This window comes from Zootoca vivipara, chromosome 5, assembly GCF_965207765.1.
Source record: "Zootoca vivipara chromosome 5, rZooViv2.hap1.1, whole genome shotgun sequence".
Taxonomy (NCBI): Eukaryota; Metazoa; Chordata; class Lepidosauria; order Squamata; family Lacertidae; genus Zootoca; species Zootoca vivipara.
Genome location: NC_142588.1, coordinates 27,654,556 through 27,669,354, shown reverse-complemented (window position 1 = coordinate 27,669,354; position 14,799 = coordinate 27,654,556). Strand labels below are relative to the sequence as shown.

Below are 14,799 nucleotides of genomic sequence, written 5' to 3'. Positions count from 1 at the left end.
TAACTGGCCACACATTGTGAGCCATTGCTGACTCCTAGAACTTGCTAAAGAAGGCCACATTCTCTGACATGGATGTGGCACTGCATGGGATATGTAGTCTGCAGGGATATGTAGAGCAGAACCTATTATTGCATACATTTAAGTTCCCTACCTAGGAAAATGTAACCTTCCTTCCACTAGTGAGGAAGCCATATGGCATCAGCTGCTTATTGAACATTCATTTTGATTTGTTTGCAGGGAGGTTATACAGTGTTGCATTAAGCAGTCGTTATTCCATTTTCCAGTGCATTTTCCCATCACTTCCCTTACTACAGAAAGTTCAATTGTGGGGAGGGGGTCTTTTGCACAAGAGCACAAGACTGCCGAAACCATTTTAATTGCACAGTGTGATTTTGCCACTGAATCCCAGCCACAAAATAACAACGGTCTGCAAACAACCTAATTCTTCTGTCCTGGTTACATGCTCTGACTCTCCAAGACCCGCTATTGTTCAAGCATGCATGTTGATATCCGAAGGGTGATTTTTCTCTGGGTTCAGTGAAGCCGGAGAATGCGATGCCACTATGCAAGTCAATGATACATATTTTAAAGGCATGATATTTACCCTTCTCTCTCCCATTATTTCTATTTCTGACCATCCATGCATACCGGGTTGCCTAATGCATTTCAGTGCATTCTATTGGATTGTCCCTTTCTCAGAGTGCCTCTTTCGACCTGCTTTTGCCAGTAGGTTTGCAAAGAAATGCAGAAATCCTATCAAAGTTATGGGACTGAAATAAACAAAAAAGTGAATTGCATTGAAGTTTGTTTGTTTTTTTAAACCCACAAAGGTGAGATTAGTTCAGGTTTTACACGTGGAGCTCAAATTGCTTTTACAACTCTCTCCCGGTATTTTACTGGAAGCTGGTTGCTTTGTTCAGAAATCAGGAGAGAGGCATTTGTAATGTGAATACGACCATTAAAGAATATGAGCATTCCCACCAGTGTAAGAATCATAGGTGTCTTACAACCTATCTAAAGCAAGGGCTACATTAAGCCTCATGTGTGAAAACACTCAAGACCTGATTCAGAGGAAGAAAAATCACTTTTTGAGTTGTTGTTTTATAAGCCAGCCTATTAATTTGTCATGTACTAGCTACTAGCAAAACCCACCATGTGACAGATTGGCCATGGTAAGCTTCTATCCATAGATCAGATATATCAGATGGAGTTTTATCACATGCTCATCGCCCAAAGCCCCTGTATCAGGATCAGGGCCTTTTTAGTGGTGGCACTGCCCTTCTGGAACAAATCTTTAAAGTGTTTTTTATTTCAATTCACATTTTGCTGATTTTCCATGATAAGTTAATTACTACTGCTCAGTTTTAAAGGGGTGCAACGTAGTCTTAATATGATTATCTGTATGTAGTATATTTGCAATTTTGTTACAACACATTGGGGAGGGGAATTGGACCCTAAAAGGCAGCTTATAACTTATTTACTTAATTAGTAAAAATAAAAAATTGCCTCTAAATCTGACAGACGCCAGTGAGCCTACGCCCTTTTTTGTTTTCCAGAACTCCAACTCCTTTGATGCCTTGCGTTCCTATCCTGGCAGTGCCCTGACGACTCAGCTGGGGCCATATGCCTTCAAGATCCCTCTGTCGATACGACAGAAAATCTGCAACAGCCTTGATGCCCCCAACGCCAGAGGAAACGACTGGCGGCTCCTTGCTCAGAAACTTTCCATGGACCGGTGGGTTTTGTTTCAGCACTTTGCCGTCAGCCATCCTTGCAGGAAACACAAGAGCCGAAGGAGCTGCTTGTTTGCACTGATTTAATTCTTTATTCTGATATCTGTGGGCTGCCTCTTGGATCAAAATCCTTGCTCAAAACAATAAATAGTGCAATACACTAGAAGAGAGGGGGGGAAACCTCATAAAACAGCAAACATAAATAACATTAAACATGAACTTTCAGCCAACTATCAAATATCTGGGAACATTTTTACTGCCCTACTAAAAATATAGAAGAGTTTTCCAGCAGGCAGGATAGAAGAACATAAGAAGGGCCTGCTAGATCAGGCCAATGACCCATCTAGTCTAGCATCCTGTTCTCACAGTGGCCAACCAGATGCCTGAGGAATAACTGCAAGCGCAGGAGGAACTCTCCCCTGCTGTGGTTTCCAGCAACTGGCATTCAGAAACATTGCTGCCCCTAGCTGGGGAGGCAGCCACTCTCTTAGGAAAGCCACTCAGGTTGATTCATTCCTTTGTCTTAAGGCCCAGGTGCCCAGAGCAGAAATAAAATAAAATAGAACTTGTTATGTGCCCAAACAGTTGGGTGTTCTAAGCAGTTGCTGAAACATCATCATGGGTCATCAGGATGTATACTTCATTCAAAAAGTGAAAAGGGTGCCAGTTGGAGGTTCCCCAGACAGGGGCGTAGCCAGGATCAAAACTAGGGGGGGGCAAGCCATGGTCGTTCAGGGGCAGGGCCAAGGCACAGAAGGGGAGGGGCCACAAAGTGGGCGGGGCTAAAGGGCCAACGGGCCTGATGACATCGTGGCGGTGGCAGCAGCGGCCACCTTGTGCTTCTGGGGCTGGTAGCGTTGGCGGCTACCCTGCTTGGCTGGAGAGGACGGGAGGGTCGGGCAGGCGAGAGGGGGTGGCAGGGCGGGCGAGGGCGAGGCAAGACATGGCCGCAGCCACGACAGCTCCGAGGCGTTGCTGCATATCAGCATAATATTTCAACCATGGTTCAAGCCCCACCTTAGGAAAAAAATCCTGCATTGCAGCGGGTTGGACTAGATGACCCTTGTGGTCCCTTCCGACTACAATTCTACGATTCTATTGATATATTACCATACCATATGCATCGTTCTGCTTTCTTGAATTGTCCTACTCCTAGGCATAGCAGCCAACTCCTAGAGGCCTAGGTGCCTCTCCCCCCCCCCCAATTACTGGTGAATACCGTATTTGAAAGAGTCATCCCCCCATGTTGATGGGCTTTCTATGTGGGGCTTATCTGCCCCCCCCGTATTTTATTAAGGATGGAAGAGGGAGGGAAGGAAGGAAGAAATAGAGAGAGGGATAACTCATATTTGTGGGTGCCTCTGGGTGACGCTGGAACAGGAGCCTTGTAAGCAGCTTTCGCTCTGCTTGATTTACAGCAGGCACGTCCAACAGGTAGATTGTGATCTACCAGTAGATCACTGGATGTCTGTGGTAGATCACTGGTAGGTCACTGGCACCCCTAAAAAAAGCTCACCCAAAATTTTCCTCCTCCCTCAAAAAAGTTGAACTATGACCTGAAACCCTAAACAAAAATGGGCCTCCCTCCTAAAAGAAGCTCAACAAGTTTGACCTAAACCCCAAAAAACAGGGCTTCCCTTCCTTTAAAAAAAACTCAATAGCTTTGACCTGAACCCCCCAAAAGGGGGTAGATCACCCCCAGTTTTAAACTCTGAGTAGATCAGAGTCTCTTGGGAGGTGGCCACCCCTGATTTACAGTATACAGATGCAGGAGGAGGGGCAGACTAGAACACCAATGCTTTTTATAAACATCACTGTGTCTGTCAAAGCTACAGCCCCCCCTTTCTTATTCACTTCTTTTTAGCCTTGCAGAGCCACCTTATTCAAATTGAATCCTCTGAGTCTGCACCCTCATTAAATCGCCAATAGAACTCTTAATGCTCCTGAATGCTCATTAACAACTGCCACTTAAGAACAATAGGGTGAAATGGTCAGCTATCGAATCTTGCCTGGGGATATATGCTCCATTGTCTTAACTGCTTAACTACTGGTAGCCACTTTGCTTTATTTATTTGATGTGTTTTTGTTACTGCTGTGTCCCCCCCCCCCAGCAAGCGGAGACTTAGCTGCTCTTGCTAAAGCAAAGCCCTTTCCACTTCAGTTTTTGGAGGGGAAAAGTGCTGGTTATGGTCTGTAAAATACATTAATTTTTTTGCTTCTAGGGGGGGCAGCTGCCCCCTTCTGCCCCCCCTGCCTACGCCCATGTCCCCAGAATGAGATGTAGGAGCTGGGAAGCCACTGCCAAGCCAAGGGCTTCTATACCATGTAGCCTAGGTAAGGCACTTGGCTTCACCCTGGTCACTGTGAGCAGTAAGTTCCATACTGCTGTAACTTAGAGCATCCATTTTTTGTTAAAGCAGCAGCGTTCATTTGCTGAGTGACTTCCCTGTGGAGACTTTTGTCAGTGTGTCATTGGCCTTGGTTTAAAGATATCAGGGGCCCTTGGGGTACCATCCCAGAAAAAGGTCAAAGAAACTAGGTCAGCAAAAACCCTGGGCTCCTCTATGTCAGTAAAAATTTGTAGCAGATCTATTTTTTTCCCACCCTGCTGACCCCTGGTTTCCTCGTGTATATTCCAGGATCCTCTAAAAGTTTGCCTTTCGTTTTTATTTTAAAAAGTGTTGTACCTAATTTTGGAATCACAGAATCATAGAGTTGGAAGGGACCACGACCTGCAGTGCAGGAATTCCCCCCCCCCACCAACATGGGGCTTGAATCCACAACCCTGAGATTGAGTCTCATCCTCTACCAACTTAGCTATCCACTCAGGGGAAAAAATCATAATATCCCTCCTTCAGCAGTGTTCTGGCGAGTGTCCTTGGGTGAATGAAAATCTTGCCATGTTCTACTTTGCTCCAAACAGCTTTTTAAAAGTGGGAGTTATGTTTTAGACTTGGTAGGAGCTGCTTCACCAAAATCAGGCACTTCCATCTCTGTTTCCCCCTCAAGTCCTGTTCTGAATTTGTGTCCGTCCGTCCGTCCCCCATTGGTCATACGCAGTAATCACTAAAGGCCTAGCCCTTAGTTCAGGGATGGGGACCTGTGGCTCTCTAGATCAGGCATCCCCAAACTTCGGCCCTCCAGATGTTTTGGACTACAATCCCCATCTTCCCCGACCACTGGTCCTGTTAACTAGGGATCATGGGAGTTGTAGGCCAAAACATCTGGAGGGCCGCAGTTTGGGGGTGCCTGGTCTAGATGCTGATGGATTGCTGCTCTCATGGACCATGCTGGCTGGAGCTAATGGGAATCCCAACATCCTTGCCTTATGTGCTCTCATGGAATCTGTGTGGGAATACATCAATACGTTTTATTATTAGCCCCGTGATATCACAGAGGTCTAATGGGAAAACACTGATGCCAACCATCTCTCTCCTTCCCTTTCCCTCTCTCATTTGTTTTCTTTCCTGCACAGGTATCTGAATTTCTTTGCCACCAAAGCCAGCCCAACAGGAGTCATCCTGGACTTATGGGAAGCCCAGCACCAAGATGATGGGGATCTTAATACTCTGGCCAGTGCCTTGGAAGAGATGGGCAAGAGCGAGATGCTGGTTGTCATGGCAACAGAGGGGGACTGCTGATGCAGCTCTCGAGAAGACTTCTGGCAATGGCCGAGTGGAAGGATGGAGTGAGAGAGGGAGAGTAAATGGCGGGAGCAGCCCTTTTGGGAACTGATAGGGAAAGGGCTGCAAGGAAGAAGCAGAGCCGTAGCGTGACTCTGAAGAGATTGGAATGGGGTTCCTTCTCCCTTCTCGCACTCCTTCCTCCTCAAATCACAATCAGCCTTAGAGATCCATATTGCGCAGTTTACAAGCAATCCAAGTGTTAAAAGACTCCTTTCCTCCTTCTCCTCAAAGCCTTGGAAATGGGGCACAAAAGCAATGTATCATTGCTCTCCGTGACCGCAGCCTGTGGCAGTTGTGGTCTCCTCAGCTTCTGCTGCCTCGTGTGGCTTCTGAGGGCTGCTAAGAATCTGGGTTGGGGTTGTTGTTTTGTTTTGTTTTTCTTTTCCTGTCCTCTTCCCATTCCCTGCCTTGTTCTCCCTTTATTTCTTCTTTGCTGGCAATTTATGCTTTGAAGAGTCGAGTACAATCTAGAAAAGACTGCTTACTCCTGTCAAAAGCTTCAAACAGCTTTAAGACACATTTAAAAAATGGAAAAGGGAAAAAAAGGAAAACAGTTTCTTAGGAAACGCAAGTAATTTATTATCCAGATCTTTGGATGCATCCTTTTTTAAAAATTCAATAAGAATCTTTCATGTATGTGAGAGCAAGAGTATCATGGCACTCAGAGAAAGGGAGAGGGAGAGAGAAAACGCAATGATGTTTTAGTGAAAATTAAACAATATCAATTTATGTGGTAACCTTTGATCAGGTAGGATTGATGATTTGACCTGAGCCTCATATGTGTCTTAAAGGGAAAACTTTTTCTTCTCTTTATCATTTTGCTTGCATCTCTTTCTCTGACTATAGCAGAATGAATGGGAATAAGTCTGAAAATTCACTCACAGGAGAACTAACCTGTTTCTGGAAAAGAAGCTGAGAGAAATTTCTTGGGGAGCTTTCTTGAAAGACCAATACAGTACAAACCCTTCACACTCTTTCCGGCCCACCTCAGAATCTGGTGAAGTGCCCAGATATGCCCAGATGGTATTTTCCCCTGGTCTTGTCTCAATTACGTTTGGAGCCACTCTTGCTTTGCATAACCTACTTGTCCTTGTGTGGGCCATTCCAGTAGAACAAAGTCCAGTTAGTACAGGAACAAGTCTCAGGCCAGAATCAAGATAGCTCCATTGAGGAATGTGTAAAAGGTTTTCTTGTGCTCAGAATGACTTTTGGCCAAGGGGGGTTGGGATGAGACAAGGACTCCCCCCACCCCACTCTTGCTATGCTATGCAGCCCAGGAAGCTGGAGTTCAAAAATCCTAACTGAGATGGTGAAGGCTTAGCAATCAAGGGTGTGTCCAGTCTGTCACTAATTTTAGGTGGGATTCAACCACATGATGACAAATCCAGGTCATGAAATTATAGAATCATAGAATTGTAGAGTTGGAAGGGACCCCAAGGGTTATCTAGCCCAACCCGCTGCAGTGCAGGAATCTCAACTAAAGCATTCATGATGGAAATCCATCTCTGCTTAATCTCTAGAAATCCATCTCTGCTTAATCTCTGCTTAATAACCCCCAAGAAAGGAGAGTCCACCATCTTTCGAGGGAGTCCGCTCCACTGTCAAACAGCTCTTAGTGTGCACATGCACTTCCTCGGGGAATGTCAGCCATTGTTCTCATATGCCGCAGACAACTTGTGCGCTCGGAACCTCAACCTGTTCCTAATAGGAGGCACTTTATTTCCAGGTTTCTTCGTAGGAAAGATAGTATCTGTTTAAGGTAGTGCTAACTTCCCTGCAGTGTCTGACTAGGCATCAAGCAGATGACACCTGCTAGGTGAGATGAAGGTGTGCTACCGCTTCCACTCGTGGGTAAAGTTACCTGCAAGTGTGTGCATCACATCCATTTCAAGCAGTCTGAATTTTTGAAAGCATGAGCAAAACTCCCACTGTTTTTGAGTGATAGGATCCAGGACTGAACAAAGATACCCTTAATGTGTAGTTATTTGAGAGGAATAAGAAATGTTAATGGTGACACTTCGAACTGGAGGAGCAGAAACTTCCCACCAGTGTTGTTTCAAACTGTGTTTCAAGTGACTATATATATATAATGAGAAAAATGTTCCAGCCTTTATACAGGAGTATCTCAAAGACCTGGTTTGCACGCCGAATTCAGCCATAGTTGAATGTGAACAAGCCTACACTCCTGAAATTGTGGGCACTTAGTTCTACCGCTGCTGTTGCTGCTACCACCACCACCACACAGCCAAGAAACAAGCCACAGTCTGAATTTTGACATAGGAACCCAGGATCATGGTTTGCTTGCCCCCAAACAAGCCACAAAAGGTACACCAAGAACAAATCTTGGTTTCTGCCTGTGATTTGCTAGGAAGAAAACAAACCGTGGTCCCAGGTTTGGATGATACCGGTATGACAAGCCAGACAGTGGTTGGCTTGCTGGCAGTACAGCCAGAGCAGAAGAAGAGCAAAGTGCCAGCAATTTCAGCAGCGTGAGCACACTTTGGCTCATTTACATTAAACCATAGTTTAATGCACACCAGGCCACTCGAGTTTTAAGTTCTTCACACTTTTCTTTTTTGTTCCTAGACCTCATGATCGAAGGAGGGAACATTTGCTTGAAGATTAGAAGCCACAGTGTTGTATTATCATGTTGGAATAATGTTTGTGGTTAGCCCACGTGTGTGTGTGAGAGAGAGGGAGAGGGAGAGGGAGAGGGAGAGGGAGAGAGAGAGAGAGAGAGAGAGAGAGAGAGAGAGAGAGAGAGAGGGAGAGAGATTTGGAATCTCTGAGCTTGTTATAGGTGATTCTCATTCCAGACAGTTTAGCTGCAGAATTCCACAAGGACTCAAAGCTAATAATGGGTGGCATTGTGATAATTTTTGTTTCTATCGGTAATGCTTTGCAGTGCCTTACCTTTTTCTCTATATTGCAGGCGTCCAATAGAAGAGAAGTAAATTACACAACAAGAAAAACGTTAAATGAGTATTCGTGAACAGTGCAAATGGCTCCCTTGTATGTGATAGCTTACTAAAAAGAGGAAAGGATATTGTTTGAATCGCCCCAGATTGAAGTAAATTATTAATAAACTCAGCCACCAGGCATAATGATTTTAAAAAAAACATGTTAAATGTATGGCAACAAGATCTTAGGTGGAAATGCAGCAGAAGTTCATTTCCTCTTAGCAGGAAATATTTTTAAAGATTTGCAACTGCTGCACACACAGTGCCCAGTTCAGGTAGTTCTTCATACTTTCCTTTCAGTGAGGTTTCTAGCCCTCATTATCACAGGAGAAAGCAGCTAGACGTCTGCAGTGTACTTGGATATGAATTGCAACTAATTGGGAGCAGATTTTTGAGTTGGCAGTAGGACTGTAGGTCTCAGTTTTGCCATTGCTGCCTATTCTATTTTGCCAGATCTTTCCAGCATGAGAAAATTAGATTTGGTACAGAACCCAGATTAAGGGATACAAACCTTGCAGTATAAGGGTAGTTCCAGCAGTAAAATTCTAATGCAAATGCACCCGTATTACCTTACTTTCGTATATATTTATATATGTATATATTTCTATTTGCATTGGCCTTTGGTTATCCGTTATTCTTCAGGTTGTTGCAAGCACTGTGTAGTTGCAGGGTATTTTTTCTTATAGTCACTACCTCTTAAAAAGATTGTCTTCTTCCATAAAGCATAGCATGGCACCAAGAGCAGTACTGCCTCATCATACTGATCCTTTCATTTTTAACTCTTCCCCTTCCCACGAGGACACGTTCGTAGGCAATAACTTTAAAGACAAGGCATGACATAGCAAGTCTTGCACCAGAAGACCCTCGCAATTACCTCATTCTCCTTAAACGGTAGCATGCTCTTGGGGAAAGACAGGTGCTGAAGACAAACAAAAAATTGAATGGCACACCTACTCAGGGAGCGGGATTATGCGGCAGCTTGATAACCAGTAGTTCAAGGAAGGGGAAGCTGTGACCCCCCCAGATGTGGCTGGACTCTCATGGTCCCTGACCTTTACCTATCCTGGCACAGAGAGCCAAACAACATCTGGAGGCCGCAGCTTCCCCATCCCTGCAGTCGTTTCTCAGGATGCAATTTTTTATCTATGTGCCCAAAGAAGGCACCGAAAGCTAGTTGCTGCCTCGTGTTCCTGTAATGACAGTAAACATTTCATACAGGAACCCAGAGACTGAAAATAGTTTGCAGGCAATGCCTGCTTAACCAGAATATATAGCCCCATTGTTTAGAGGTCACTTACAGTGAGAAAACAAATAGAATGCTAAACGTGGACTCTTAATTCAAAAAGACATTTTTGTTGCTTGGAGCCTGGACATCAACACAGAAGGCAAATCCATGGGGGAGGGGGAGGTGTGTGTGTGTGTGTGTGTGTGTGTGTGTGTGTGTGTGTGTGTTTTGTTAAGTGCTGCAAACACAGAGCCTGTTTTCAAGGTGTGAAGTTTTCTTCACTCCTTCTCTTACTCAGGCAAAAAGTCGTTTTCGCTAGCTTTGCAGCCCTGTTCTCTAACCTTTTGGGGTGTTTTGTGAATTTGTGTCATTTGTAGGGTTCAGGTTCGCGGAACCTCCTAGTCCAAACTATACGCTTCTTCAAATTCTTTTGCACCAAAGCAACGTTCCTGTTGCAGCTCAGGTCTCTCAAGAGTATGGTGCAATCAATACAAGATAGAACATGTCAGTATTTGGGTTTTTTGATGGCGCTTCTGGTGACCATGGATTTGGAGACCTTGGGTATCTTTATCTGTACCTGACAAACATTTTTAAAGGACTAGACCTGCTAGATGCAGGGTCCGTAACTCTCTAGTCTGCATAGTTTATCTACCCATTGGCAGGGCATACTTTCTTCTTTCTCACATCGTAGTTGTTAGGGATCTCATATGCAATATACAAATCTGGGAAAATATCCAGATTTTTGGAACCAAATGATGAACTTTCTGAGAATTGCAGCTGGGTTTTGTGTGTGTGTGTGTGTGTGTGTGTGTGTTTTATAGCAAAGTTATTAGTGTTTGTTTCCTGTGTGGCAGCAAAAGAAAAGAAAATTAATCCTCAATCAAAAATAGATACTGTAATCATTTAACCACAAGGTATTTGGGGAGGGCTGCAGGCATTGCTTTCCTTCAACATGGCATCAGATGAGAGCACAATAGGGTTTTTTGTAACATTTTCAGCTAGCTGGAATATTATATATTATATGACTGAACTGCTTGCTGATAAATTGAACAGAAGAAATTCATCTACACATTCCATTTACAAAGGGAGATTGTATTAGGGGTTTGTGAGAAATTTAAAAAGAAGCCTCCAGTCTTTAACCTGATCTCTTGCTGTACGTCAGGGTGATTTGCTTTAGAATTGCATTTAGTCAATTAAGTTAAAGGTTCAGGCTGGAAACACAATTAGGCTTTGAAATGTTTAGCTAAGTAAGTGAACGTTACTACTTTCTATAGAAATGGGTTATGAGATTTAAAATTACCTGCCTTTAGATTCCAGGCGCAGAGCGTGTTAAAAGTGTGCGCATCTCTCTCTGTGCATCTCCACACCCCCACACCCAATATTGCTTCTCATGTTCTGTTGTTGTCCCTGTTTTTGCTTTGGTCACGTGGCCACATGGAATCCGTGAAGGTTTCCGCCCATTCACAATTTTCTCAGTCGCATGAGCAATCCCTGCAGTGATCCAGAGACCAGTTCATGCGAGAAGGCCACTTCCTCTATATGTCTGAATGTACCTTAAGACCTTTAACGTAAATCTGGGGTGAATGTGCTCAGCTCCTGCTTACTGTGTATCCTCCGCATGCTGATGCGATCGTGTGACTGTGGGATGGGTGGGTGGAGAAGCTGAAGATATATGAATCTCAGTAGTACACATAGTGGTGTAAATTCATATTGGCACTGACAGGCCTAAGACATTTTGGCACCTGAGACGAACCACAAAAAGGCACCCCCCTCCTTGCCAGGGAAGAAGGGGGTGGATGAAGATCTACATCAGGATCTGCTGCCCCTGTGGGTCTTACCGCCTGAAGCGGTCACCTCACCTTGTCTCGTGTGTGGGCCTGCCATATAAATTGAGGGAGCTGTTGGGGAGAGAGTGATCTGTTAAGAGGCCAACCTGCCTTAGTCTTTACTCACTGCATTTGTGTGAATTGGATACTGGATGTGCAGATATGTGCATTCAGTTATGTAAGAGAGAGAGAGAGGATTCAGAAGTAGAAATCTGGGGTGGGTGGGAGAGAGAGAGAGAGAGAGAGAGAGAGAGAGAGAGAGAGAGAGAGAGAGAGAGAGAGAGAGAGATCAGTACTATATAACAGATTAGGGGTGCATGGGTGTGCAATAGGGAGCAGCGTCAGGAAGTGTGCAGAGTTCACCCTCTTTCTCTTTGCTTCTTGTTCAGAAGAGTGTATGTTGACCAAGTAGGGAGCCCTTTTGCTTAGAAAGCACCCTCTGCTCACACAAAGGAGGGTTGTGCCTGTCTTTTTCCCTCCCCCACTGTCTCTTAAGGTGCTCTCTGTGGTCACACTGAGCTTTGTGACATGGGCAGCCTATGCCATCGTTTGGGTGAAAGCAAACCACGGTTTCCTTTCTCCCCTTAAGAGTGTCCTTCATTCTCTTGCTCTCCATTCTGTTTTCATATTTATACGTCCAGGTGGGGGTTTGTTTTGGTGGGGGGAGGGGTTCCGGAAGCATCCTCAAAACACGTGTCTGTTTATTCTGTAAACTAAGAACTGTAAATAAGGTTTAGCATTCCTATTGTAACAAATTAATTTTTATGCAATAAATTATATTTCCTAGTCTAATAAAAAGTTTAAAATTAAAACCAACTGTGTGTGACTCGTTAGTTTAGCTCCCTGTGGACAGAAAGCTGCCTGATAAATTAACATGTGCTATTAAGGTAAGACGGGGAATATGCAGGAGAAATGATTTTGAGGAGATATGGAAGGTGTCTGTAGAATTTGTTCCGCTAAAATGTAAAGGGGTCAAAACGATCGCAAGAGGTGTTGAAATTTTGGGAGGTTGGATAGTTACAATGGAATGGTCTCGGGGGTGGGGTGCATAGCTGCCAAGTTATCCCTTTTTTAAGGGAAATTCCCTTATGCTGAATAGGCTTCCTCGTGAGAAAAGGGAAAACTTGGCAGCTATGGTGGAGTGCACATTTGTATTGTATTTATTTTTAATACTTTGTCAAAATAAAAGAAAAAAGAAAGCTCCCTACTACACAGGTAAGATTTGGGACTTGGGTGGCACTTTTAGTGGTGACAGGTTGGCTGAGGGATCCAGGCCAGGAGCCATATGTTTAGGTAGAGGGCAATATTAGCACCTAAACAGCCTCAATGGTCATCTACCATATTGTTGGTGTTCAATATAATTATCGGCTAAGCCATAGTTATCCAAAAGCCAACATTCTCACATATAGTTTCAAATGAAGTCACCTCTGGTTTGCAGTGGTACTTCCTGAAGGCTGAAGTTTTTAAATAGTATTATTCGAACTGTTCTGAGTACTTTTCAATTTTGATTTTCCGGGAGGCAGGGAGAGACAAACTATGAATTCTGATAGTGTGGAAGTCCTCTCCCTCTCATGAAATCAGCTAGACTTCACAAATAGGAAACTTTCTAATAAACTCTGCTTGGACACATTGTTTTTCAGCAATGGTGAAATTGTTTGCTTTTTTAAAAAAAACGAGAAATTTCAGCTTAGCTCTAAATAAATAAAACTGGCTCAACTATTGAAATCCAACTAACTTTCCTTCTTTTCTCTCCTTTGGCATTCTCCATTTGCTTACTTATGCTTCAATCAAGGCAATTTAAAATTTCCTTTTCTGTTTTCTCATTAGTATTGTTGGACACGAATACTGTGCTACTGTATATCATCATCAGCTCCTATGGTGTTTCCCTTCTAATTCATAGAACAGGGAGGACCCAATTGAAACACTTTGCAGTTTGCCATTACGCAAGTGGTCCATAAGGTGGCAGCATTGCTCTTCCGCCACTGATCAGTTGCAGTGAGTTTATTATCCTAACTCCATCTCTCCTGCTTGATCAGAAGTCACAGCCATCGATCTATTAATCATTTATTATATTACCCAGCTGCTTAATACTTTGGCTAACATTAGGTGTGGTCTGACATTTCTTAACACAGGCTGAGAAGCATGTTTGCTTCCTTAATGTATCAGAGTTGGCCACAACTATTGCAATATTAAGTGCAATGATCTTGTGTTAAAGTTATCACAGCAAGCTCTTTGGGAAAGCTCAAATTAGCTCCCTGGGAATGGTGGTTCAAGAAGGTTATTGTCTTCTTGAGCAACCATTATGTTTTCCAGAACAATGTAAGCCTCTTCCCCCCCCCCCCCCACTGCACCGGCAGCTTAGGGGCAGCTCCGTTACAGAGTCTGCATTTGGAGCAGGGGCTACTGGTTCACAACCCCTGAGCCACAAGTTGCTATAGGCACTTCGTTTAACTACTAGCACTGAGGGCAGGATCCTGGGGAATATCTGAACCATTACCCAGCACCTGCCTTGCCATTCAGCAGAGTAGGGCAGCTGCCTCAGGCGGCAGATACTGGGAAGGCATCAAGCTGCAGCATACCAAGTCAGACCCATTGGTCCATCCAGAATGGTACTGTCTATACTGACTGGCTGCAGCTTAGGAGTCTCCTCCAGTCCCTTTTGGAGATGCCAGAGATTGAACCTGGGCCTTCTGCATGTAGGCGACTACAAAATTGCTGAGGCCCAGACCCTGAGCCTCGGGGGGGGGGCCTGGACCACAAACAATAAATTGCCAAATAAATTTTGGTATCCCAATGTTTTAAGGCAGGCATCCCCAAACTTTGGCCCTCCAGATGTTTTGGACTACAATTCCCATCTTCCCCGACCACTGGTCCTGTTAGCTAGGGATCATGGGAGTTGTAGGCCAAAACATCTGGAGGGCCACAGTTTGGGGATGCCTGTTTTAAGGGACCACAGTGTGGCTAAAAATGTCAGTGGCTCAATCTTCAGCAATACCCGAATGTCCCGTAAGCACCAGTACTTAATGATACAATTCAAACATGGCAAAGTGTGACATATACCTTGAGACCAGAACTACTAGGCCGCAGTTCAATTTGCACAACTACTAGGCCCCAGTGCACATTTGCTCAGCAAGTATTACCTACATATTTCTCTTCAGTGAAGGATAAATCAGTGACTATAGATTAAGGGAAAGCTAAGTTTGTGCCACCTCTTCTTGTCTGGTCTGTGGCTAGACAATGTTTGAACACGTATACAGGAGCTTCAGCAATGTTTCAGAGTGAAATTTGTGGAGTACGAATACAAGTCTGGAGGACAGAAGAGAAAAGTGAGGAAAATTAGGATAAGGGCTGCAGCAGAATGCAAAGGTG

The 14,799-nt window shown here is 44.3% G+C and overlaps 1 protein-coding gene across 2 annotated transcripts in view; it reads left to right on the top strand.

The window, feature by feature from the left end:
- UNC5B (unc-5 netrin receptor B) overlaps positions 1-7,496 on the top strand; it is a 170,973-nt gene extending 163,477 nt beyond the window's left edge. For both annotated transcript variants that reach the window (XM_035137966.3, XM_035137967.3), the window contains 2 exons: positions 1,557-1,735; positions 5,209-7,496. In XM_035137966.3, the coding sequence (XP_034993857.2) occupies positions 1,557-1,735; positions 5,209-5,374 (345 nt within the window). In that variant the 3' untranslated portion in view covers positions 5,375-7,496. The remainder of the gene's footprint in view (positions 1-1,556; positions 1,736-5,208) is intronic.
- Positions 7,497-14,799: the final 7,303 nt, after the last annotated feature.